At 39.2% G+C, this 27,005-nt stretch overlaps 1 protein-coding gene across 1 annotated transcript in view; it reads right to left on the bottom strand.

The window, feature by feature from the left end:
* NCOA7 (nuclear receptor coactivator 7) overlaps window positions 1–27,005 on the bottom strand; it is a 144,351-nt gene that overhangs the window by 115,664 nt on the left and 1,682 nt on the right. The window contains exon 2 of the mRNA XM_082668590.1: window positions 3,730–3,840. Within this exon, the coding sequence (XP_082524716.1) occupies window positions 3,730–3,779 (50 nt within the window). The 5' untranslated portion in view covers window positions 3,780–3,840. The remainder of the gene's footprint in view (window positions 1–3,729; window positions 3,841–27,005) is intronic.

Below are 27,005 nucleotides of genomic sequence, written 5' to 3'. Positions count from 1 at the left end.
TATGGCTGCACCCTTGGCCTGACTCTTTATATTCCTCCCTAGAGATCTTGCTTGGAGGGCCCGTATACACACACTCCAGAGCAAACTGCCCTAGGTTGTCAGAAACCAGCTTTCAGGCAGGTCCAGTTGGTGATTCCACTTTATGGAATTCCACAGTTTAGTCAGAGGTAGTTGAAAAGATTTATAACTTTGGCTGCCTCTTTTCTAATAATAACGTTTTTGGAGTGTTTGTTTGCTTTTTGCTTTTAATAGCTTGACCATTTGGGGCTGCAACTGCATTACAGTAGCTAAACTGCACGTTTATCTTTTCTCTCTCTCTCTCATTTCCTAGTAACTAGTCACGGTGATCTACTATTTTAATGGTACCACTGACTATTGGCCTTGTCCTGCTATCCCTATGCTCCTAGGATCACTCTCCATTTTTGGATATGTTTTTCTTTTTCACTGCTAGAATACTTTTCACAAGAGGTCAAGGCAAGCATGACAATTAAATTTTGTATTTCTGAGTTGAAAAAAGTATGCTGTTCTTCCAGAAGTTTCATCTTGCATTCTCAGTTTAAGGGGTTCCCCTCACTCTACATCTTAGGAGCAAGACATGGTTAGCCATGAGCAGGTTGTTCGTGAACTACAGTCACCTTTACTGTTAGAATCAGTTTGGAAGCAAACTGAGAAGGCACTACAGCCTTTGAAATCACTATATAGAGGCATCCCTAGGCAAAAAAAAGAGAGAGAATCTTGACCTAAATTCACATCTTATATAAAAATTAACTCAAGATGGATCACCAACTTAAGTATGAAACATAATACTATAAAATATTTAGAAAAAATGAAAGAAAATCTTCAGGACCTAGGGCTAGGCAAAGAGTCGTTAGACTTGATACCAAAAGCACAATGCATAAAATGAAAAACTAATAAATTGAATCATTAAAATTAAAATTTAAAACTTTTGCTTTGCAAAAGACTGTTTTAGCAAGTTGAAAAGAAAAGCTACACACTGAAAGAAAATACTGGCAAACCACATACCAAAGGACTAGTATCTAGAATGTATAAAGAACTCGCAACACTGAACAGTAAGAAAACAATCCAGTTAGAACACAGACAAAACACATGAAAAGACATTGTGCTGAAGAAGATGGACAGATGGCTAATAAGCACATGAAAAGATGTTGAACCTCATTAGTCATTAAAGCAATGCAAATTAAAACTACAATGAGATATCACCATACACCTCTCAGTATGGTTAAAATAAAAAAGAGTGACAATACCAAATGCTGATGAGGATGCCAAGAAACTGGATCATTTATACATTGCAGATGGGAAGGAGTAGAAAATGGTACAGCCACTCTGGAAAAGAGTCCAGCAGTTTCTTATAAAATTAAACATGTACTTATCATTCGACTCAGCCATTCCATTGAGGCTTTATCCCAGATAAATTAAAACTGACACTCACAAAAAAATCTTTACACAAATGATCCTAGCTTTATTTGTAACAGTCCCAAACTAGAAACAACCCAAATGTCCTTCAATGGGTGAAGGACAGTTAAAAAACTGTGATACATCCATAACATGGAATACTACTCAGCAATAAAAAGGAACAAACTGTTGATACATACAACATCTTGGGCAGATCTCAAGTGCTATGATCTGAATGTTTGTGTACCCCCAAAATTCATATGCTGAAACCTAATGCCCAATGTGACGGTATTAGGAGATGGATGTCTTTGGGAGGTGATTAGGTTATGAGGGGCAGAACTCTCATGAATGGAATTAGTGCACTTATAAAAGAGGCCTGAGAAAGCTCCTTGCCGCTTTCACCACGTGAAGTTACAGTGAGAAGGTGGCCTTTGATGAACCAGGAAGGGGGCTCTCACCAGACATAAAGCCTGACCATGATGGCTCCCTGGCCTTGGACTTCCAGCCCCTAGAACTGCGAGAAATAATTTCTGTTGTTTGTAAGCCACTCAGTCTGTGGTATTTTGTTACAGCAGTCCGAATAGACTAAGATATCAAGGAAATTGAACGAAGTGAAAAAAAATCTCAGAACATTAGATACTCTATGATTCCATTCATGTAATATTTTTGAAATGACAAATTATAGAGATGGAAAACAGATTAGTGGTTGTCAGGAGTGATGGGCAGAAGGAAGAAGGTGAATATGGCTACAAAAGGGTAGCACATGGGATATTTTTGATGGAATTGTTCTGTATCTTGATTGTGATGGTGGCCACACAAATCTACACGTAATAAAACTGAACAGAACTAAATACACACACACACACACACACACACACACCCATACATAAATGAGTGCTTCAGTGCTTGTAAACCCTGGTGAAATCTGAATAAGGTTAATGGACTGTATCAATGTCAATTTCCTTGTGATATTTATTATACAATAGTTATGTAAGGTGGGAAACTAGATGAAAGGTATAAGATATCTCTGTATTATTTCTTACAACTACATGTGAATCTACAATTATCTCAGAATAAACATTTAGTTCTTGTTTATTCTAAGTGTCCTATCTTTCAATGGTTCACCCATTAGATGCCTGATTTCTTCCTTCCCCAAACAATCTTGCACTCTCTGGGGTCCTAATAGGAAAAAATAATTCACTAAAATTAATAGTATAACTCTTGTTTTCCAAAAATTCTTATTCATGGTTTACTATTACTAAGTGAAACATGTCCTTTGGATACAACCCTATATTTGAATACTGACTCTTAACACTACATGAAACGGACAAAATACTTACTTTCTGAGTTATCTCATTAATAAAACAGGGAGAAAACCTATTTCACAAGTTTATTGTGAAGATAAATGAAATAATAAGTAAAGTACTTGGCACACAGTAGTTCCTTAACAATCTAAAACCTAGCTTAATTTCTGAATAAAAACATCAAACAAAAACTTTGTTTTCAGTTTCCAAGACTTACATTTGGGAAACAGGAAGTGCATCTTTAACAAGAATATTGGGGCTGGGGATGTGGTGAGGTTGAATTAGTTCTTAAGAAGTATTTCAATTTAGGAGACCATAATGATCATTTTAAGCCTATGTTCTCACACTGAGTTTGAAAACATTCCAGTCATCAAAATGATTTATAAATGTTTTAATGTACCATTCATGTTATTATGATTAGTGAGTGGCTGCCATACAGATGTTTAAATCTGTAAATAGTAACCAATAATATAGTAGATTACTCCTATTCAGATACTAACACATGTACATATGTTGGACGAGTTCAAGCTTTAAAAATGACAGGTACTACAATGATACAATTTCATCCATTCCATTTACCTACAAAAATACTTTTTAGTAATAGACACCCCACAAAGTAATAAGCTTTAAATATGTCAAAGATTTTTAGTTATAACTCAACTAATTAAGCTACAGAGCAGCAGGAACTAAGTACTTAGGATTTAAAATTCAATGTAGGTTGTTAAACACAGGATTCTGAGCAATCTGCAGTGCAATGCATATAGAATGTTAGATTCCCTGAGCAGTACTGGCCTGAGAGAACTGTCAAGGACAGAAAGAGAAGAACCAATCAAATGTTACTTCTCTAGTGTAAATAAGAAAAAGGATGAAACAAAGTGCATTTAACTTCTACTGGTTACCTGCCCAGTTTATGAACAGTCACAAATCACAAAATGCCAAGTAATACTTTAAGAACAAAGTCCCCTCAAACATTTTTTAAGTTCTGATATAAATTTGCAAACTGAATGCTTACCGAGCAAAATAACTTTGTTTCCGTTCCTTCTTCTCTTCCTTGGTATCCATAATATGCAATCAAAAGTGCAAAGTATTTGAAAAATTCCTTTTTAATCAATGAGTCATCACTCTGTAAAAAAATAACAACGTGACTGTAAATTAAGAAGTTTATAACGGCAATACGAAGAATGAAGCAGGGTGGAGCTACATGGCCCCAACAAATGGAAGCTAAACTTTAACCGGTAAGCATAGTCACATGAGTCATATATGAAATACAAATGCCCCCGCGGGAAGGGGAGGGGGGCAGGAAACTACAGTAAGAATGGAAGAGTTAAACTGTAAAATAAAAAGTGGCTGGAAAAATAAACTGAAGTATTTTCCTCATAATTAACAATTATTTCAAAACGTGCTAAAACAAAAACCACTGACTTTAGAAGGCTTTAGGCTAGCTATGCAGAAGCTAATTTTTTTTAAATTTCTGAATTTATAATCACTCTTTTGAAGCCATTAATGACAAATATATCTCATACATAATGAGGAAAAATGGATCACTTAGGTGTCTTACAAGAATGTTCTTTCTTTAAAAACAAATCAGTGCTCTATTTTACTTCGGAAACATGCCAGCGAGTACGTCCCACTTAAGCAAATGTGGAAATGAAAGTTCAAAGCCTCAGGAAGCTATTCTTCAGAATGGCTTTATATGCTTGTCTCTGCCACTCCTTCCTTCCCACCCCTGCAAACCTCACCTAAGTTTCCCAGAAGCAACCCAATTTAAACCTGTAATAAGAGGTTGTCTCCAGATCAATCTTCCTTAAATATCACTTTCATCATGCCATGCCCCTGCTCAAAATTTCCCAATATCTACTTACTGCCTGGTTCACTAATCTAAACTGTCTGCACAGCATTAACCTTTCCTAAAATCTGTCTTTTCACCCTGAATGAGTCTCAAAGTAAAAGCAAAGAATTTTCATTAATCAAAATTATTTCTCCATCTCAACTCCGTAAACAATTTAATTCACAATATATATTACAGGGAAGGTACCGTGATAAGTATCAGAGACCAAAGATAAATAAAACATGATATTTGGCCTAATGAAATTTATTGTCTTGCAAGGGAGACACTTAGGATTTCAGGTCAATGGGATACAAATCACTATGAAGAAGGCACAGGGCCTAGAGGAAGAACCCTTAGCCTTATGCAGGGCCCACCCCACCGCAATCCCCACATACACCAAGATCTCAAGGATGAGTATGGGTTCCTGGTTAAACGGTACAGGAAGCAAGTCCAGCTTGAACAAAAGCAAGGAGACACAATATTTCTCTGTTGCTCCAGGATCAAATGTGAAGCAGGGCAACAGTGGGAGATGAGGATGAAGACATAGGCAAGATTAGGGTCATGAAGACCTTTCATGTCATGCTGAAGAGTTTGAACTTGATCCTAGCTATGCATTATGTGCTGCCACCCCCTTCCCAGCACCTATGTCACTAAGTGATCATGCTGGCCCAAGGGCACCACTCCCGGCAGACATCACCGAAGGGGAGGAGGGAGTGTAACACATACAGATCACAGAAGATGGACTTGAGAGGATCGAGAACGGGGAAAACGGACGCACTAGAAAGATATTACAGTAAAACTAGTAGAGAGAGGAGGGCCCACACTTCGGCCAGCAGTAATTGACACAGAAGGAGAGGGCACAAGTTCAAAAAATATTTAGGAGGCAAATGAGTTCAGATTTGGTGACTCATTCCATGTAGACAACATGGGACAGAAAGGAATGATAAATGCTTTCCAAGTTTCTGCTTCAGGGACTGGGTAGACTGTGAAACCAAAGATATGATACAATCTACAGGAAGTGGCATGCATTTGGGGCGGGGGGCAGAAACAGATGAAAGATCAGTTTTGGACACGCTGCCTTTGAGTGCTCATGGGATAGTCAACTGGAAACATTCACCATGCTTGATTTCATGTAAAGCACAGGAGTGCAGTGAGGGCTAGAGAAAAAGATTTAGAAATTATCAACATATGGCTGTAGTTAAGGAAAAAAAAAAAAAACAGTACGATAACACCCTGCAGGTATGACAACTATGCACAGGGTCCTGTATGGAAACAATGGATGACACAGTTTCAACTCTTACTGCTTGATCTCCATGGCTTTGACATGGTGGTGCCCTCAAGGGATTTACCAACCAGTAGGGAAATTAAGATGAGTGTCGGGTCAATGGGATACAATTGGTTAAACTAACTCCACAATAAAATGTGGAGTTAGTAACCTGGAGCTGTCCGAAAAATAACACTAAGAAACCAGAAGACACAAAGTTCAATTCTGATTGAGGTGACAAAGTAAACCTTCTAGGGTGGTGAGGATTTCAATAAGTAAAGAAGAAAAAGAGACAGCATTCCAGAAAGCGGGAATACCTGAGCCTAAGTATGCGCATGAAAAGGGCAAGATGGGCAGAGTAGCTACCGGGCAGAGAAAGAAAACCAACCACGATGCCTACCTTCTGTTAAGTCACTATTTCAACGTATTATCCCCATGTTCTCTCTTTTAATCCTTACATCCACAATATGAGTTAGGTATCCTTACTTCCATTAAACTGAGGCTGAGAGATACTAATTTCCCTAGTTCAACATGACCAGCCTTGGTGGAGCAGAGATTTAAATCCAGTTTGGTGTACATTTCAATGTCTTTCAATAACCTTTGGAGCCAGAAAGCATTTGGAGATGAGTTAGAAAGAGTGGTCTGGAATCAGCAGCCTCCAACGCCTCGGCGTAGACTCTACAGGTTAGGACAAATGTACCTGGCCACGAGTAGGATGGGGGTCACTGAGACCTCCAACAGGACTGCCTCAGTGGAGCAGTGGGGATGGAAGCCACGCCTCAATGAATGAGGGAAGTACTCATTCAAGAACTGTGGTAACAAAGATAAACAGTGGCCGAGTGTCCAACTCTCCTAACCTCCATTTCACATGTGGCCTGAACCCACTGGGCTCCTCCCCAACTCTATACCTTAATCCTTACTCTTTTCCCAAGCTTGAGGTAACCTTGCTACACTCCTTCTGACCAGATCCAGCACAAGGGCCCAATTCTGCTCCCCCGACCACTCGTGTGACCTTCTCTCTTGGCCGTGTAAGCGTACTTCACGTGTCACTTATCACTTACTGTGAGGCACTTAATCGTACGCTGTGTGACAACGCCACTTCACTTACCCTCCTCAGCCCCAAACAAACCAAAGTTCCTCCAAGTCAAAAACCATCATGTTTCATACTTTCCTTATACTTCCCTAAATACCTAACACAGAACTAGGCAGAAAAGCCACATAAAAGCTAAGCAAGGAATTAATCCAGTCCTGGGGATAAGATCAATTATATGGCAAACTGATATCAATCCAAGGATTCCTCCCAAATTGACAATTATTTGGAAATGGAGAATGTAGGTTCAAGCCAGCCTCTCTGGAACTCCAGATAGAATTAGAACCCTGGCTTTCTGCCCTGCCCTGGGCCAGGTGGTTTATTTTAAAGTTCCTCTCCTGCATGCCACCATATGTGATGATCTCTGTTTATTAGATCTCCCCTCATGAATAAAAATGAAGTCATAACAATCTAATTGGAAAATTTTTATATTGCAAGCTGAGCCAGAAACTAATATGTGGTTCCAGTGGAAAAATATTGACAAAAGTAAGTACAAGAGGAAAAGATTAAATGATCCGAGAACTGACATCTGGTGCTGCTGTGTCTGTTTAGAACTGGCAGAGCTCTTTTTCTATTTTCTATTTGATAAATAAAAAAAAATCCAAATCTTTGGCTTCTTTTAAATTTCTGGGAATTTATACATTTCTTAAACAAGACAGATGCAGTTCTTTCAGGTCTAGGCACACCAACAGATTAACCAGAAAGAGATCAGCAAAGGATGCTATAAAAATGATTTGCACAGCACACCACCCAGCAGCCTTCATGCTTCAGTGAAGAACCAGAGCTCCTTTAAATCAGTCTCTAATGGGAACTACATTTTCCATTATAAGTGGTTATAATGGGCTTCTTAAAAGCCCTTTTTTCATTTAATGCTGACTTTCTCCTCACATCAATAAACGCTAGACTCGTCCAAACACTGAATTACAAGAGTCTCCTGCATTTACAGTGTGTTACATTTTTACATTTATGGTGTATTACAGTTACGGTGTATTACATAATTACAAGAGTCTCCTGCATTTATGGTGTATGAGGGAACACAAGATGTATCTTCTATTTAAATATTATTTTGTAATCTTAAATCAGAATGGTCAATTTAAACCTACATTCAGTTCATTATTCAAAAAAACAAAAAGAAACCGGCACATACAAAATCCTTACCTCATAAGAGCTGTGTTGAAGACAAAGTATTTTCTGTGTCACCAGCAAATGTTTGATGCTCCCCATGACACCACTTAGAAGGGATTTAAGGACAGAGCTACCAGACTCCCTAACTACATCAAACCAGTGTGGACCCACAGCCCAGTGAGGCTTTTTGGCTTCACATCTACACTGCAGCTCCTTGTTCATTCAGGTATAACCAGCGAGGACTAGAAAAACACCAGAGCACCCATGATGTCCATCAACTGTTTTCCCAACAACAGGTTTCCTATTATACAAATGAAATAATGACAACAGCATGCTTTAAGGCTTGGTCACACTAAATTTGGCCACATAAGGAACAGACCAAAATGTACCACTCTATGCAGACATTTCCTCCTAGAAAATACTTAGACTTATACTGAAATATGACAGGTGTTCAGTCTTTCTCAAAGCCATACTGTCATCTAAACACGTAAAGGGTATTCAAATATCAGTGTTAACCAAGGTCAGAAATTTGAATACTCTTTTTAACAAGAAACCTGGGAAGAAAGACACAGAAATAGAACAAAAGTCTGCCACAAACATGTAGGGGGAGCATCTAGGAGATTAACGCCCCAGATAAACAAATGTGTGTCACAGAAGCAAAGCAACAGAAAACAGAACTTAATGGCAACAAAGAACTAAAAAGTTATGCCTGAATCAAGGTGATGATCAAGGACAGGCCAGTGGTCCATCACCTGAATGGGACAAAGGCAATGGATGGCAAAATGACTGGAGACCTGATCAACTCTTACTCCATTATTCTTTGCCTAGGGAAATGAAATTAGACCTGAAAAGAATTAAACAAATGTGGGTTTCAGTGCTCTTTTACCTAAGATGAGTACAGAGGTTTCATCAAATCTCCTAGATACTCTAAATGAAGAATCAACTCTGGGCTAGACAGATCACTTTATAAGTTCTCTCTAGGAAGAGAACGTGCAAATGAGATTTCTAAAACATCACTGGCAGGGTCAGGAGTTGTTGAATATGTGGAAAATGCCAAAAGCCTGACAAGAGGCAAATACTTTTTAATTTTCAACAAAATAGAGAAGGTAGTGTGCAAATTACACAGTGGAGAACATCACATAGATCCGTAGCAAAATTTTAGACGTGATCATTAAAGGCAGCTTAGCAAGGGCTCAGAAGAGGAGGCAGTGAACCCTGAGATCCAGAATGTTAACAGAAAACCAACCATTCAGCGGAACAACAACAACAAACAAGCAGATCCCTTTTTGAAGCATCTACCATGGACCAAGGACTCTGCTGGAGATACAAAGATGAAGACAGCACTCATAGGCCAGGAAGCTCAGGTGGAACAGGCAACGGACACCCATCAGCTGGTAAGACGAGTGGTCCGATATTGGTGGGTACAAGGAACCACACAGCACAGAGTGGAAGCAACTACTCTGCCAGGAAGGGAAGGAGGGTCAGGGAAGCTCCACAGATGATGCCAGAGCTGGACAATGAGGGAGGAACGGGAGTTTGATCCTGAATGCAGGAGAGGTTGGTCTCACTAGGCAGAATGAGGATGGTACGAGCCATCGGGAGGGAATACATGGTACACAGGGAGGCCTGCGTGGTCTGGTGTGGCTCTCGTATAGGGCTGGTAGAGGGGAGGAAGTTCAGAGAATGGCGGCCTAGCCAAATTATACTGACCTAATTTCCCTCTTGGACATAGTTACTGTTCCAGTGCATCAAGGAAATTAGGTAACCACTGTGTAACTGTACTTAAAAGGCATTGGGTAAGTTTCTCTTGATCTGCTTATGAATAAGACTGAGAAATGTGGCCTAGACATGGATGGATGCTTCTATGATTAGACTCATTACAGAAAGCACTGCACCACTGTACCAAGAGGTATGTGCTGACCAACTGACTGGCCTCAACCCGGAGCTGGGAGCTGACCTCCAACTTCAACCTGGAGGGAAGATGTTAACAGCTTAATGCAGTGCTCGTCCTTAAGGCTTGTCCTCACCAGTAAATTCATCACTGACATGAATGAAAACAGGGGCCTCGGGGCATCCTTGGTGGCGCAGTGGTTGAGAATCTGCCTGCCAATGCAGGGGACACGGGTTCGAGCCCTGGTCTGGGAGGATCCCACATGCCGCGGAGCAACTGGGCCCGTGAGCCACAACTACTGAGCCCGCGCGTCTGGAGCCTGTACTCCGCAACGGGAGTGGCCGCAACACTGAGAGGCCTGCGCACCACGATGAAGAGTGGTCCCTGCTCGCCGCAACTGGAGAAAGCCCTCACACAGAAACAAGACCCAACACAGCCAAAAATAAATAAATAAATTAAAAAAACAAAAACAGGGGCCTCATTAGACTTTTGGAGGGATAAATAACATCCTGGATAACAGCATTTCAATTCAGACAGACAACAGCTGTCTGTAGATTAATTTGGGGTTCTACATCTGGGAGAAGTGCTAAGGAATGAGAGAAAGGGAGAACCCAACATTAGCACAAGTGACTATGACCTGCAGTTTGAGGTGACAGTAAGATCCACACACCCAGTGGTGTGATGCCACTGCTTCCCAACCCCTCCCGCCCCACCTTGGCAAAAACAACAAAACAAAACAAAACAAAACCACTAATGCAATCAACCCAGAATAAAAAAGACTATGGTGGTCTGTCCCACCCTTTTTGAGGATTCGAATATATCAAGATTACTGCACTTAGCTCTGGGTCTCCCACTACCGTACAGGAGAAATATAAGGAAACTGGAACAAACAGAATGATTAACTAACACAAAATTAAACTTTAAGAATAGTAGTCAAAGGAGCTGGTCAGGGTTAGCATGGAAAGAGTTGGGAGGAAAGGACAGCTATTTCCAAATACCTCAAGGATCTTATCTGGCAGAGGATTTAGCCTTGTACCAATAGAACTTCAAGGGTGTGCCTAGGACTAGGCACCGGATATTAAGGGAGAGGCGTCTTGGCTCAACGTAAGGGCTTGATGCAAAGAGCTGTCTCCAGAGACAGCAGCTTCCTAATCGCCAAAGATGACTGAGCACAAGCTGGACAACCATTCTGTGGGGTCGCTGTAGACTGGAAGTTCTCAACCTTATCAAAAAATCAACACCCCTCACCTAAATAAATACAGTTGCCCCTTGAGCAACAAGGGTTTGGACCTCGTAGGTCCACCTATACTCCTATTTTTTCAGTAACTATCGTACAGTCCTACAGGATCCTCGGACATAGAGGAACTGCATATACAGAGGGCCCACTGTGAGTTATACACATTTTTTTACCTACATGGAGGATTGGTGCTCCAACCCCCCACATTTTTCAATGGTCAACTGTATATAAGTATTTTATAACATGTCCTTTATAATGCTGAGATGAAGATGATAGATAATATAACCCATTTAACACACTGAATTTTATGAAGTCGATGTAATGCCCCAAAGGAAAGTAATTGATAACAGGTAGTTCAGTATGTAAATTCTCAGGTTTCAAAAATCAATATAATGCCAAAAGAAAAGTAGCTTACAACAGGTAAGTTATAAGTTAATAATTTATAATAATAAAGTAAATTCTCAGGCACAATTTCATTAGAAGACACAACAAAACACTCAGATGCTTATACTAACTTATTTAGGACAAGTTTAGCTATAGGTGAAATAAGATCAGAAATAATTTCACTACATGTGAGAAGTACAGAAACATGAAAGAGAAGAGGTGAGAGGTTGGGAGGGGGTGGGTAATGGGTAGGTGGGAGTGCACAGAACATTAGAATAAAAACTAGTGCTATAAATAATAACCAGCATTTCTATACATAGTAATTTAGAACCAATCTCTTTCTCTTTTCTTCAGAATGTCCCAATAAATATTCATGTAGGTCCTACAGATGACATGAAATTTGAAATATAAGGACAATTATTTGTTGTCTAGGACCGTCCTGCTCATTGCAGGGCACTTGGCACCTCTGCTTCCCCCAACTAAATGCTAGTGCCCCTCCCCAGGAACCATGCCAACCAAACTGCACCCTAGTGGGGAATACTACACTCACTGAAAACCACTGTTACAGAGGAAAGTCAAGTTCCATGGATAAACTAACATTTTTAATTAAAATTTTTTAATTTCAAAAATTCCTTCAAAGCTGAGATCTTACAAACTCCACACAGCTGAGTCATTCTCTGTTTTCAAGATTCTCTGTGCTTTACCTGAATAACCTCTCGGACTCTTATTATTAAGGCAGCACAGCACCCTTAAAGCAGGACAAGCCCAGTTGGAATCCAGACTCTACCATCTCCAAGGTATGCAGCCTTGGGCAAGTTACTCAATTTCTCCAGACCCCAGTTTCCTTATCTGTAAAAGGCCTGGTATAGAGATGAAAAGTGTTCAAGAGGTATCTATCGAGTCTAGCACCCCACGGAACAGAGAATTCTCTCCATTGAGATTTCAACAAGCCCAAACGTTCCTGTGTTCATGAAAGTTACACCTGGAGAGCCAGATTCAAATTTGCCCCTAAACAGAAACATTAGATCATGAACTAACTCAAGCCAGGCAGCCCGGGTGAATGAACGTAGAGATGACAGCAAGCAGCAACAGTTAAAACTGTTTACTGAACATTAACCACATGCACCAGATTTTTTTGTTCAATGCTATTACACACACTGTTTAATCTTTATGACTATATGAGAGTTCATATTCTCAATCCTTTTTAGATAAAGAATCTGAAATTTAGAAAGGTTGAAACATTTATTCAAAGTCAAACAGCCATAAAAGTTAGAGCCAGAATGATCAGCTTTATCTAATGCCAAAGTCAGAGCCACTCATTATGGCCTCTAATGAGAGGCAATATTACTACACAGAATTTTCACCTCAATTGCCTGGTTCTTTCCAGATTTACCCACCATTAAAAGAACAAGAGGGTGAACACCAGTTTTCTGGTCAATTGTCTTTTAGGACATCGATCCTGAACTGTATTCAGGTTAGTCACTGCTATTCATTAATAAATGCACTGCACTGAACATGTTCAAGCATTTAATAAACATTTATTGCACTGAATTAGACTTTTAAAGAGCTAACTGGAAAGCACATTCCCTTAATTCACTAAATTAAGTGAATTACCTCTTAAGTTTTAAGGACAGAAGTAATAATATAACTTTGAATATGCCAGAAATATTTCCCTTAGCTGTTGGCAAATTTTTTTTGTTTCTGTTGTTTTGAAAAGTAATCTTCTGCCAATCCAATTATTTCCCCGCTGAAAACGAAATTAGTAAATACAAAGAATCAGAATTTAAAAATGGAATTTTGATCTTTTTAAAAAATGTTCTTTATTGATTTTAAGGTACAAAAGCCCCCCCCCTTTTTTTAGGGGCTAAAACTGAAGGTCCTTTTTAGAACTAAAAATTATGATTCTATTAACTTCTACCAGAGGTTTTTAATATACTGCATGCATTCTCTCATTAATACTTATAAGGATATAAGAATTCAGTCTTGTACAGTTTTCTACCTGTACACAAAGAAAGTCATATAAAAAGTTACTGGACACAATGAAAACAGAACAGAGTCTGCTCTGCTGATCTCACATCTCAACCATAAGAGGAAACTTCCTCTTTCTCACCATCAATCACTATTTATTGGTTGTCTGCTCTATGCATATGATTGTCCCTACCCTCACAAGAGTTGAAAAAAATCTGATGCCTGCATCGCCACAGAGGTAGTTTCTAGGGACACGCCCTACTATTGCTCCAGTACTGTAAGATCACTTCAGATCATCTCTAAGGTGACTCTAAAGGTGGTAGGCTCCAAACAGCATCAATAAACAAACAGGTGACATGGGAAGAAAAGTTTGTCTTCAGTTACTTCTGGAATTCATTTTAATATTATTCAATAGACCCACTGCTAAAATCCTAGGATCTCTGGCCTATTTGACTTTTTTTGCAGATATCTTCTAGCCCTGGCCCAAAAGGAATTTTAAAAAAAAGAAAAAAGTTCCACAGTCTTCTGGAGTCTCTACCAGTATAGAACTCAAGCCTATTCCCCAAGGCCTTCCAGAGAGTAGGTACCAATGTGAATCACTACACCAGCTGCCTTTGCTCACAGCAAATGGCATCACTGCTGCAGGGGTTCTGGTCTTGCATCATGCCCCAACTCCTTCAATTTTAGGACAGAAATAAGTGTGGCCAGTGGTTACTACTAATTATTATTATTTGATGGGAGGTATCTATTTGATGGATCTGAATTAGGGTTAATTCATGCAAACAAAACCAATAAAATTTGATGGATGAAAGATGTAATAAATGGAATACCTTTCCATAGAACATACAGTATATGGGCTGCAAACACTAGTTTCCAAGAATTACAGTGTCTTTTGAGACTGTGAAGAGACAGGAAGTTCACTTTACCAGGTAAGCTGCCATTTCACTGAGGAAAAGTCACCTGCTTCTTTGTTCTCATGTGGATGGTACCGGCAATTGAATGCTATTTTCAAAATGCACTGGCATACACCCAATATGTGTAAAAATGCAAAATAAAAAATAATTGAATTATCACCCTTTTTAATACGCTTTCAGCATATTTATTTACATGGAATGTACAGGTGGCATTAAACAATTTACACTTACTCAAAATAGTGCCTTGTCACATACTGACAAGCAATCTCTTCAATCAGTAAGCTTACTAAGAACCTGTTTTATGCCTATCACTGCACAATTTATCTAAAACCTATGCATATAAAGAGGACTCAATACACTCTGAGAAAACTTCAATTTTTGACAAGGAAATAAAATCTACAAAAATTAAACAATCAGAAAAAAAGGATATGATAGAAAGTAATGCCAAATAAAATTTGTTATGCAAAGAGAAATACCAATGGAAAGAAAAGGGCCAGGTCACACAGGCCAGTGTTCTTAGGGAAGGTGTTTGAAGTGGAACACCACCAAAAACAACCATTCTGGTTATAGTTCAACAGTGCTACCCAATGAACAGTTATATCTGTAAACCAGAAAGAGTTTTCTCATTAATGAAAATGTTCTCTATCAGAGCATGCTCAAGAGGACTGGAATTCTACCCTACCCTCAGATGTGTAAGGCACAAATGGAGAGGCGCGTGTAGTGCTTTGGTCGGTACGGCACAAGATGTGGGAAATATGCAAACGTGGGTTCAGGAAGAAGCGTAGTGAAAAGTGCTACGGGGCAGGGAATCTGCTCAACACAAAATTAAACCAGCATCAGGAAGTAGTGTGACCTCTTCTTTGAAAAAAATTATGCGTATGATATTCAATTCTAATTTTCCAAGAGACTGGGTTAAGAAATCAACTCTGTGGTTTAAATATGTTTTCTTTTAAAGGTTTATTAAGTTGTTTGATATAAAAGTTCTTGCAGAATTCAAAAGAAAATGGGCTCTTTGGCCATTTGGCCAGACTGGATTGTTGTACTCAATTAAGCACTCCCGCCTTGTAAGAGAATTACACGTGCAAACCGTCTGCTATGCCACTTTGCGGTGCTTTGCACTAGTACACAGAGTATTCTTCTCTACTCTGTTGGCCATGTGGCTTGTTTTAACCAACAGACTGAGGACTAACAGTGTACCCACTTCAACTTAAGGCTCTAAGAGGCCTGGCAAGTTTCTGTTCTCCACCAGAAAAGTATGCCTCAGGTAGTGGCTTTTCCTTCTTCAGCACGGGTCCCAGAATGAAGATGTGTGGAACAGACCTGAACTCCTACCTCAGCTTTGGAGTCCAGCCCAGCCCTGCTGGACCCAGCCAACAGTAGCCAAACCACAGTTAACCTGCAGATTCATGAATGTGAAATAAATATTTGTGGTTCTAAGCCACGAAGATTTGGAGGCTGTTATGCAGTATTATTACAACAAAAAACCCAACACACCTTTAGAAATATCCTAATCCACAAATTACTTTGTGGATTTTTACCAGGAAGATCAAAGCCACATAGTACATGTTACCATCTATAGGCATAATTCTACCGAGGCCTGGAATACCAAAGCCCAGAGACAGAAGCAGCCAATTAACAAAAACAGCCAAGAAAGCATCCCTTCCTTCTAGCTGTCATTTACCTCACAACCAATGTGCATGGCTGTGGAAGTTTAGCTACAAGGAGGCATCACTTGACACCAAGAGTGACTTATGTACATCTTGGTACATTCACCTACAGACTTTGATATTATTTATTGTTATGGTTGAACTGTGTCACACCACCACCCCCCCAAAAAAAATGCTGAAGTTGTATCCACTGTAAGCCAGGATGTGACCTTATTTGGAAACAGGGTCACTGCAGATGTAATCAGTTAAGAGGAGGTCATACTGGAGTATGGTGGGCCTCTAATCCAATATGACTGGTGTCCTTATAAGAAGATGGCCATGTGAAGATCAAGACACACAGGAAGAACTCCACGTGAAGACAGAAGCACAGATTAGAGTTAGGCAGCTACAAGCCAAGGAGTGCCAAGGACAGCCAGCAAATCACAAGAAGCCAAAAGCAAGAAAGGATTATTTTACAGGTTTCAGAGACATCGTGGCCCTGTCGACACCTTGATTTTAGACTCCACCCTCCAGAATTATAGACAATGAATTCCTGTTGTTTTAGGCTACCCAGTTTTTGGTAATTGTCAGAGCAGCTCTAGGAAACACTCACTTATCTTAAATCTTATATACTATCACTGTTCCAAAAGGATACTACCTCAAAAATATTGTTACTTCCCCCTTATGTCTATTCTGCCACTTTCTCATATAATTTAAAGGAAATGTGGGCATATGATTGAGAGCATCGGTAAATATTAGTTTGAATATTAGAGCAGAAAGCTCACATAGTTAACATCTGTACCCAGGAGACAATTCAAGCACAGTTTATTGAGTAGATGGACTAAGAACTGACCTGATTATCAGGGAAAATTCTTAACATAAAATGAGTTTTGAAATCTTCTGAGAATGTAGCATCACCATTGTGGCATGCCACTCTTACCACACTTTAGCAATTTTAATCTAACAAACTCATACTGCTACATTTCTCACACACACTTATGCTGTCTTGTACCATTTTCTAATTAATGGCTCCTCATGCCCATATTCCTTTCAATCAGACTGTAAGCTCTCAAAAGGAGTGTCTCATGTTCTACATGCATAAGCAAGTATGTAATGTGCACACATTACAACTTCTAGTTCAGGTTAAACATAGGATTTATGTTTAATAAGTTGACTTTTTAGTTGTTATGGCTAAATACATAACAGAAACTGACTTTGGTTATAGAACAATAAGGTCTTACCTTTTATTTATATTAGTGGTCTCCATTTTCTAAAGTTATATTCCATGCCAATAAAAGCATCCGAGCATAAAATCCTAGTATGTATATTTTTCACATAAAAAATGTCTTCTGGGGCTTCCCTGGTGGCGCAGTGGTTGAGAGTCCGCCTGCCGATGCAGGGGACACAGGTTCGTGCCCCGGTCCGGGAAGATCCCACATGCTGCGGAGTGGCTGGGCCCGTGAGCCATGGCCGCTGAGCCTGCGCGTCCAGAGCCTGTGCTCCGCAACGGGAGAGGCCACAACAGTGAGAGGCCCGCGTACCGCAAAAAAAAAAAAAAAAAAAAAAAATGTCTTCTGCACTAATACATGCATTATAAAACATATAACAAAATAGAAGTCATGAAAAGATGATACAGACATTCTAACAATTTCTTCCCATACCCTTAAGGGGCACATGAACCCCACTGGAGAACCACTGGTCCAAGCTATGACAGCAGATACATGAAAATATCTCCTAGGATTTGGTCCTTTCTAGGACACACAAGACCTATGAGAATCTAAAATATTTACGAACTTTAAACACATTCTCTGGCAAACTCCTGAAACTCTCTTGATCAAACAAGCAATACTTTACAGTTGATGATAGTTATCCTTGCAACTAGGATTAGTCTGTATATTACTAGACCCTAATTGTAAATGCATTTAGTAACTGTGATGTTCTTTGCAATTGAGTCCTTTAGTTTTTAGACTTTAGGAATAAAAATCTATTATCAAAATTTCAGGCAAATATCTGTAAGACTGACAGAACCAAATGACACAACATTCTGATCTTGAAAATAAAAGAATGAGAAAGATGGGCAAAGAGGAAGATGGAACAGAAAACTCATAAACCATCTCCTAAGAATGTTATCAACACAACAACATGCAGTCTTCTTGTGTTCCATGTGCATGCATGTGGACAACCATGTGCTAGAAACCTGAAGGGCATAGAGTAGTACAAAACACAACCCCTACCAGCTAACTGTAAGAAAAACTAAGTCATAAAGCAAGCCTATATTTAATTTGCAGTACAAGATGCTACCAGAAAACTACTAGAGTTAATCAATGAATTTAGTAAAGGAGCAGGATACAAAATTAATGCACAGAAATCTCTTGCATTCCTATACACTAATGATGAAAAATCTGAAAGAGAAATTAAGGAAACACTCCCATTTACCATTGCAACAAAAAGAATAAAATACCTACGAATAAACCTACCTAAGGAGACAAAAGACCTGTATGAAGAAAACTATAAGACATTGATGAAAGAAATTAAAGATGATACAAACAGATGGAGACATATACCATGTTCTTGGATTGGAAGAATCAATACTGTGAAAATGACTATACTACCCAAAGCAAACTACAGATTCAATGCAACCCCTATCAAACTACCAAAGGCATTTTTCACAGAACTACAACAAAAAATTTCACAATTTGTATGGAAACACAAAAGCCCCCGAATAGCCAAAGCAATCCTGAGAAAGAAAACTGGAGCTGGAGGAATCAGGCTCCCTGACTTCAGACTATACTACAAAGCTACATTAATCAAGACAGTATGGTACTGGCACAAAAACAGAAATATAGATCAATGGAATAGGATAGAAAGCCCAGAGATAAACCCACACACATAATGGTCACCTTATCTTTGATAAAGGAGGCAAGAATATACAATGGAGAAAAGACAGCCTCTTCAATAAGTGGCGCTGAGAAAACTGGACAGCTACATATAAAAGAATGAAATAAGAACACTTCCTAACACCATACACAAAAATAAACTCAAAATGGATTAAAGACCTAAATTTAAGGCAATACCCTATAAAACTCTATAGGCAGAACACTCTATGACATAAATCACAGGAAGATCCTTTTTGACCCACCTCCTAGAGAAATGGAAATAAAAATAAACAAATGAGACCTAATGAAACTTCAAAGCTTTTGCACAGCAAAGGAAACTATAAACAAGATGAAAAGACAACCCTCAGAATGGGAGAAAATATTTACAAACGAAGTAACTGACAAAGGATTAATCTCCAAAATATACAAGCAGCTCATGCAGCTCAATATCAAAAAAACAAACAACCCAATCTAAAAATGGGCAGAAGACCTAAATAGACATTTCTCCAAAGAAGATATACAGATTGCCAACAAACACAGGAAAGGATGCTCAACAACACTAATCATTAGAGAAATGCAAATCAAAACCACAATGAGGTATCACCTCACACTGGTCAGAATGGCCATCATCAAAAAAACTACTAACAATAAATGCTAGAGAGGGTGTGGAGAAAAGGGAACCCTCTTGCACTGTTGGTGGGAATGTAAATTGATACAGCCACTATGGAGAACAGTATGGAGGTTCCTTAAAAAAACTAAAAATAGAACGACTTCAGCAATCCCACTACCAGGCATATACCCTGAGAAAACCATAATTCAAAAAGAGTCATGTGGCATAATGTTCATTGTAGCTCTATTTACAATAACCAGGACATGGAAGCAACCTAAGTGTCCACTGACAGATGAATGGATAAAGAAGATGTGGCACATATATACAATGGAATATTACTCAGCCATAAAAAGAGACAAGATTGAGTATTTGTAGTGAGGTGGATGGACTTAGAGACTGTCATACAGAGTGAAGTTAAGTCAGAAAGCGAAAAACAAATACCGTATGCTAACACATATATATGGAATCTAAACAAAAAAAAAATGGTTCTGAATAACCTAGGGGCAGGACAGGAATAAAGATGCAGACGTAGAGAATGGACTTGAGGACACGGGGAGGGGGAAGTGTAAGCTGGGACGAAGTGAGAGAGTGGCATGGACATAGATACACTACCAAATGTAAAATAGATAGCTAGTGGGAATCAGCTACATAGCACAGGGAGATCAGCTCGGTGCTTTGTGTCCACCTAGAGAGGTGGGATAGGGAGGGTAGGAGGGAGACGCAAGAGGGAGGAGATATGGGGATATATGTATATGTATAGCTGATTCACTTTGTTATAAAGCAGAAACTGACACACCATGGTAAAGCAATTATACTCCAATAAAGATGTAAAAAAAAAAAATTTCAGTACAAATAGTTAAGTGCCAAAATAAACTGAAATTAGTAGAGCAGATGTCTTGGAAAGCGTTGATGGAATTAAGTATCAACCTGGTGCAGAATATTGGCTTCAAAAGGAAGAAATGTGTAAGGAAATTCAGATAGAGCGGGCAGCCAAAAGCCTGAAAGCAGGAATTACCCCATGTGCGTGAGGGGTACTGAGGACCCTTCTGACCCTACTAAAGTGCTGAGTTTATGTAGGTGATGAGTGGGAGATACAGTTGAGTGCCTGCAATGTGGACAGGATACAGTACCATTATCACCTAAGCAGCACTCTCTGGCTTAAATTTCCAAGAGAAAGCCACCACCATGAAAATCTCATAAATCCTTTCACCTACTCTACTTATTCTTGAGGAACTAGTCTTGGGGCTGATCTATACATAAAACAAGCAAGCAAGCTAAATGCAAGAAAATACCAAGCAGATGGCGTGTGGGTGAAGATGTGGAGGAAGTGAAATATTAGAAGCTTTGAAAAGAGGAAGAGAGAGTAAAATATGTCAAAATGAATATGCATCTGATGAAGAAAAGTCAAGAATATAAGAATCCTATGATATATTAATTTTAATTATTTCTAACAATTATCATTGTAATATATATGGATAACAAATAAAATGTGAAAATAGAAATTGCCTATGATCCCAGCAATGGAGACAAAAGTCTCAATATTTTATCACTTTCCTGTCTTTTCTTCCATGAAGCTGCATTTTAAAATCAAATTAGGGTTTTTTGTACATACAGTTTAGTATACTATCAAAAAAGACTTCATTATTGGATTTGTCTCCAATTTTTACAATATCAACCTTGCTAATAGCCAATACTTATATAGTTGCTTACTCTGTGACAGAATTCCAAGTGCTTTACATATATTAACTTATCTAATTCTCAATACAATGTGAGAGGTGGATACTATTATTATCTTCATTTCACAGATGAGAAAACCAAGGAGAAATTAACTTGCCTAAGTTCACCTAGCTGACAAACGGTGGAAAAGAACTTCAAGCCAGGCAACAGGCTCCAGCATCCCTGCTCTTAATCCATCTACCATACCACCTGCCTTCCAGAGACAATGTGCTCCCCACTGAAATTAAGCCTCATCTCTGATTTTTTTAGAATGTGCTCAGAACAGAATCACGGGTGCCAAGGGATTCTATGAGTTGAACTGCTCTCCATCAAAGGCATAATACCCCCATATAACCTCTTACCATCTGTGAAAAGGGAAAATGACCCAACTTCAACTTGCCAGCATTGTTATGGACTTTTATAATCTAATTATAGTCTGCATTTCTTTGATGCAATGAAGTTGAATATTTTTTCATGTTTTGGCCGTTTGTAGTCCTGTTTTGTGAATTTTCTATTCCTGCCGTATAGATTGTTTGTGTCCCCCATCCCCACCCCAAATTCATACTTTGAAAACCTAATGCTCTAGGTGATGGTATGAGGTAGGACCTTCAGGAGGTGATTAGATCATGAGGGATCTACCCTCATGGGATTAGCGCCCTCATGGGATTAGTACCCTCATAAAGGAGGCCCAGAGAGATCCCTAGCCCCTCCTACTAGATGAGGACACAATAAGAAGTCCATGGTCTACACCCTGAAAGAGGGTTCTCACTAGAACCTGACCGTGCTGGCACCCTGATCTTGGACTTCCAGCCTCCAGAAATGTGAGCAGTAAATTTCTGCTGCTTATAAGCCACCCAGTCTATGGAATTTTGTTCTAGCAGCCCAAATGGACTAAAACGATTCCTTCCTAGAATGCTTTTTAAAGAGTTAAACTGTGTTAAATTGAAATTATTTTAGAAGATCAGAGGGTTGCTAACTAGCTGTTTCAGTGGGAGCCTAGAGCCCGGCAAGTAATATACCTAGGGGGAATCACCAGGACCTAGGGCTGAGGGCTCAGCTGTAAATACCTGGGACCGTAAGGATTGAGCAAGCCCTCCCAACAGATTAATATCCTAAAATTGTGCTTTACAGCATACAGCAGGGGCTGTACCTACTGGATGGCTGGAATAGTCATTACTGCTACTCAAGACACACTCAATTCCTCACATCAACATGTCTGGGGAAACAAATGAGTAAATCTGATGTTTGCTTAGTGAGGTCAGAATTACAGAAGGAAAATGAAAGATTTCAAGGGATCTCACACCTATGGAGCAGTCTTACAGATTTTGCCTATTCTACATGGCTAGTTTGGTTAGTGATCAGAATCGTCCACTAGTCAGAGGATTCCACAGGAACAGTGCTGAACAAATGCTATTAAATTCTTACTGGCTAAATCCTCTGTTAATCAGTCAACAGCAGTTTACCTCATGTCAGGCACTTTGCAATAAAATCAAGCACAGGGCTTCCCTGGTGGCGCAGTGGTTGAGAGTCCGCCTGCCGATGCTGGGGACAAGGGTTTGTACCCCGGTCCGGGAAGATCCCACATGCCACGGAGCGGCTGGGCCCGTGAGCCATGGCCGCTAAGCCTGCGCGTCCGGAGCCTGTGCTCCGCAACGGGAGAGGCCACAACAGTGAGAGGCCCGCGTACCGCAAAAAAAAAAAAAAAAAAAAAAATCAAGCACAGAGGACGCCCTCCGATTACTTGGCTTGGAAAGAAAAATACTATATTCACATACTTAGGAGTCACTTCGTAGAATGGGCCACTATCTCCAGATGGTTCATGTCATCCATCAGGGTTGGCGGTTAATACTTTCGATTTTTAAGAGTAACACCACACTTGGAGGGTTTCACTCCTTTATGTACGAACTACAGAAGCAAACCCAGAGGCAGAGGCAAAAAAAAAAAAACACTCTCTTAGGTGAGGGCCATAATAAATATGAACTTTTTTTTTTAATGAGTGTTAACACAATGTTTAGAGAGAATTAGTAATAGTAAGGCAGGGATGCTAAAGAAAATGATACAGACATATTCTACGGAGGATGGCGGGGAGCGGAGTAGAGGAGGGATGAATAGTTAAATAAAAGCTTCAACCTTGGGCTTTTTTTTTTTTTGACCAATCATAGCATGTTATCCAAAATCATAATTAATTTTTACTAGAAAGGCAATTTTGCTATTTATGAGAAATGCCTGTTGCCAGTATGGAAGCCTACTTGGGATACTACATTACATGTGGAAGGCTCCATGAGTTTCTAGACTCTCAACCAAGAATGGCCCCTAGAGATGACACCAGAACTGAGTGTGGCTTGCTAATGAAAGTAGGAGGACCAAGTGTTCCATGCAGAGGAAACAGCGTGGAGAAGAAAAAATCATATGCAGCGCATGTGCAGGAAGTGACAAACAGTTTTGTGTTACCAACATAGAGATTCTGAACTTGGGGTCCATAAACAAGGACATGTAGGCAAAATGGTGTGTTTCGTGTGTGATGAGACCATGAACTTTCATCAGATTTTTTTAAAGAGTCCATGATTGGGGATGGGGAGGTAAGTTAAGAACAACGGTGAGCCACATGCATGACAGAGAGGGGCAGGGGACAAGAGATGAATTCCTCAGGGCCCAGGAGAGCAGGCTAAGTAAGATTCATGGTGGACTCCTTCCTGCGCAGGATGGGAATCCTTTATAAGGTTGAAAAGGGAAGTTTAGAAGGAAGACTGGGTGAAATGTAGGGGAAAGTAAAGTGCAGGCAACAGTCCAAAGCATCTGAGGAACCAAACAAGAACAGTGGGAATGGAGAGAAGGCAATTAGAGAAATGATGATGAGATCAAAGGGGCAGGCTGAATGTTCATATTTGCTTGTATGTGCACAAAATGTTACTGGAGGATTCTCAATTAACTGATAACTCTGGCTGCCAGTGGACAGGGGAAGCAGGTAACTAGGAAAAAGGATGAGAGGGAATCCTTTCAATGTTTACCCATATGTACCTTTTGAATCACATGAAGGTATTGCCTACTACAAAAATAAAACTTTTTAAAAAAAGACTTGGAGGTTACCGGAATGATATGCATCTATGTAAAAATTTGCCCACATCTCTCTCCAAATCCCCTCCTCAATGTTTCCAGTTGCACTTTTGAATTCAGATTATTTTTACCTCAAAAGCTCCTGGACTGCACCAATGACTATCCCTTGAGAAGGGCCAGTCTCTCTGTGGACCAGGGTGATAAATGTATGAAAATGAAGTTGACACCACACAGATGCAAATAACTATTTACGTGGTTAAATTCAACCAACTTAACAGGTAGTTGTCAAAATACCAGAATGAAGAAAGTCTGATCAATTAACTCAGGGAGCTCAATCTTTTAAATTTTATGGTGAATAAAAGAGACTCAAGGAAGAATCTCTATGATTTATTAAAACAAAGATGAATCAAATAAATTACTGATGTGAAAGAGGTCAGATGTGAGGTACAGTGTGGTGAGTGTTAAGCTAATTTAGGCTAGCCCTTTGGCTAAAAATGACTTTTTTTTTTTTTTAATTAAATAGAGTGAATCTCCTGGTCAATCCAGAACTGACTTAAACTGAATGGTTTTACCAATTTTAAATTAGTCAATAGTAGACATAAATTTAATAGTTAAAAAAAATAAGTGGATCTTAGTTTTGCAAAACTATGTAACATTGTTTTCCATTTGGCTATACAAGTGTAAATATACTAAACTTGCAATACTTGTTCAAAGCACATTTAATGGAACCTATTAAACTTGTTAATCAAAACATACCGTATCCATAGATCAATTCTGCACATGTTTCCATTTATTGGTATTATGTTTTATATTTTTCCTTGTTCTACAAAAGATGTGAGTCAGCTTAATAAATTCAATAAAATGGGAAAATATACTTAGGTTAAAAAAATCAGAAGAAAAAAAGAAAAACAAGGTAGAACAGAAATTCCAAACCAAAGGGAAAGTCAGAACATCAATAATACGCCATAGGTTTTTACAGGGTTATTAAAATTAAGTTGTAAATCTGACTCTGTGTTTCCTAGTTGCCAAATCAGAAAGGGAAATATAATCGACTATCTAATTCTATTTTTGCATGATGAAAAATGGACACTCCATAATTGTTCAGGGGAAGTAAAGCTTTTCTTTGGCATTTAGAGTTGAATGGAAATTCTTGCAAGAGTCTTCAAGCAGGAGCTGTAGAAGGAACTATTATCTTAATAACCACATCTCTTAAGTAACAACAGTAGGTTTCTTGTGACTGTATTAATAGAATGCTTCAGTGTGAGCACAATTTGGGGGGAGGGGTGCAAAGGATGCAAAACAAGGTAACCAAAGTATACAGTTTCTGAAGATCTGGCTAGACTCCTGGTGTAACACCTAGAATTGGAGGGGCATGGGTGGACATCATGGCCTTTGTTCAGCCAACTCTCTATAAATATTTCTTTCAATTAAGCTTCTGGTCAAATTTATGAGCAGACAATTCATTGTCTCTGGCATTCATTACCGTTTTTAAAGGGAGATTAGTATACAACAATTATTCTTCATCCACTAGTTCCCTATATTTGAAATTCAAGGTTATACCAATTTTATTTTCTATACTTTTTCTGCAACCATAACAATTTTGGTTCTAACATATGTGAATTGAGTGGATCTTACTGGATGTAAACAACAACAACAAAAATCATGGGCTGGGATAAAAAACGGTGGGATAAAATAGGGACAGTAAGGGACATTTAGCGAGGAAGGGATAGGGGGTTTGGTAATAAAACCTCAGGAAAGATATAGAAAAGTAAGATAGAGTAAATCTAGGTCTTAGGATTTCATTCCAGTGGTGCATGTGGAGTCAGGGTACTGGGGGGCTCACTTGTCAGGACCCAGGTAGTGAGTCATTCAATTGCAGGGGCGCTACCCATTTGGATGCAGGACACACACAGAAAAATGCCTCTTCCATTCTGACATTAGGAACTGATTTCAAGGTCAAGAGTGCCACACAGTCAAGCGCTCAACTTCTCTTTGTCAAATGAACAAATAAGTGTCTATTATCTGCAACAAAGTAAAGAGAGTTTACTGTAACCACAGGGGAGGGCTCTTTTGAGAAGTTTAAAGTGAGCAAGGAAGAACAATATAAATTAACTGCTCAATATCCTTGACTACAAATAGAAGATGTGTAAAATGTAATTATCTTTATTTCATGGGAGAATTTTTTCTCTGTTTGAATAAATCATAACTTTTTTTTCATAAGCTCCCTCCCACTGCTGGTTCCCCCAATCTCACTACCTTTTACATAAAAGTGTTATTTCCTCACCATCTAGGAAGAGCCTAAGTAGGCTGGAGAAGCAATAATAATAAACTAGGGCTTACCATAGTTTTGTGAAAATAAGTCATTTGGGTAATATGTAGTAAGGACGGTGAAGAGGTATTAAAATGACAAAAGAGAAAGAAAGAAAATAAGTGACTGGACCACTCCCAGATAATTCTGTTAAACAAAGTGATTGAAAAAAGGTTAATACTGACTCAGAAAACTTACGTAACAGGAAAATAAAAACAAAACAGGAAATATTGTATCACAGTGCAAAAATAAAGCAAATGAAATGTGATGCAGTTATCCTTGATTATTTCAAGATAACGTAAGATTTAAAAGCAGAGAGGCACCAAACCTTCCAAACCTGCAATGTCACAACCACCCTGGGTGTCAAACTTGAAAAC

Source organism: Grampus griseus (assembly GCF_964374135.1).
Source record: "Grampus griseus genome assembly, chromosome: 13".
Taxonomy (NCBI): domain Eukaryota; kingdom Metazoa; phylum Chordata; class Mammalia; order Artiodactyla; family Delphinidae; genus Grampus; species Grampus griseus.
The sequence above is the reverse complement of the archived record's forward strand: the minus strand, read 5'-3'. Positions and strand labels throughout refer to the sequence as shown.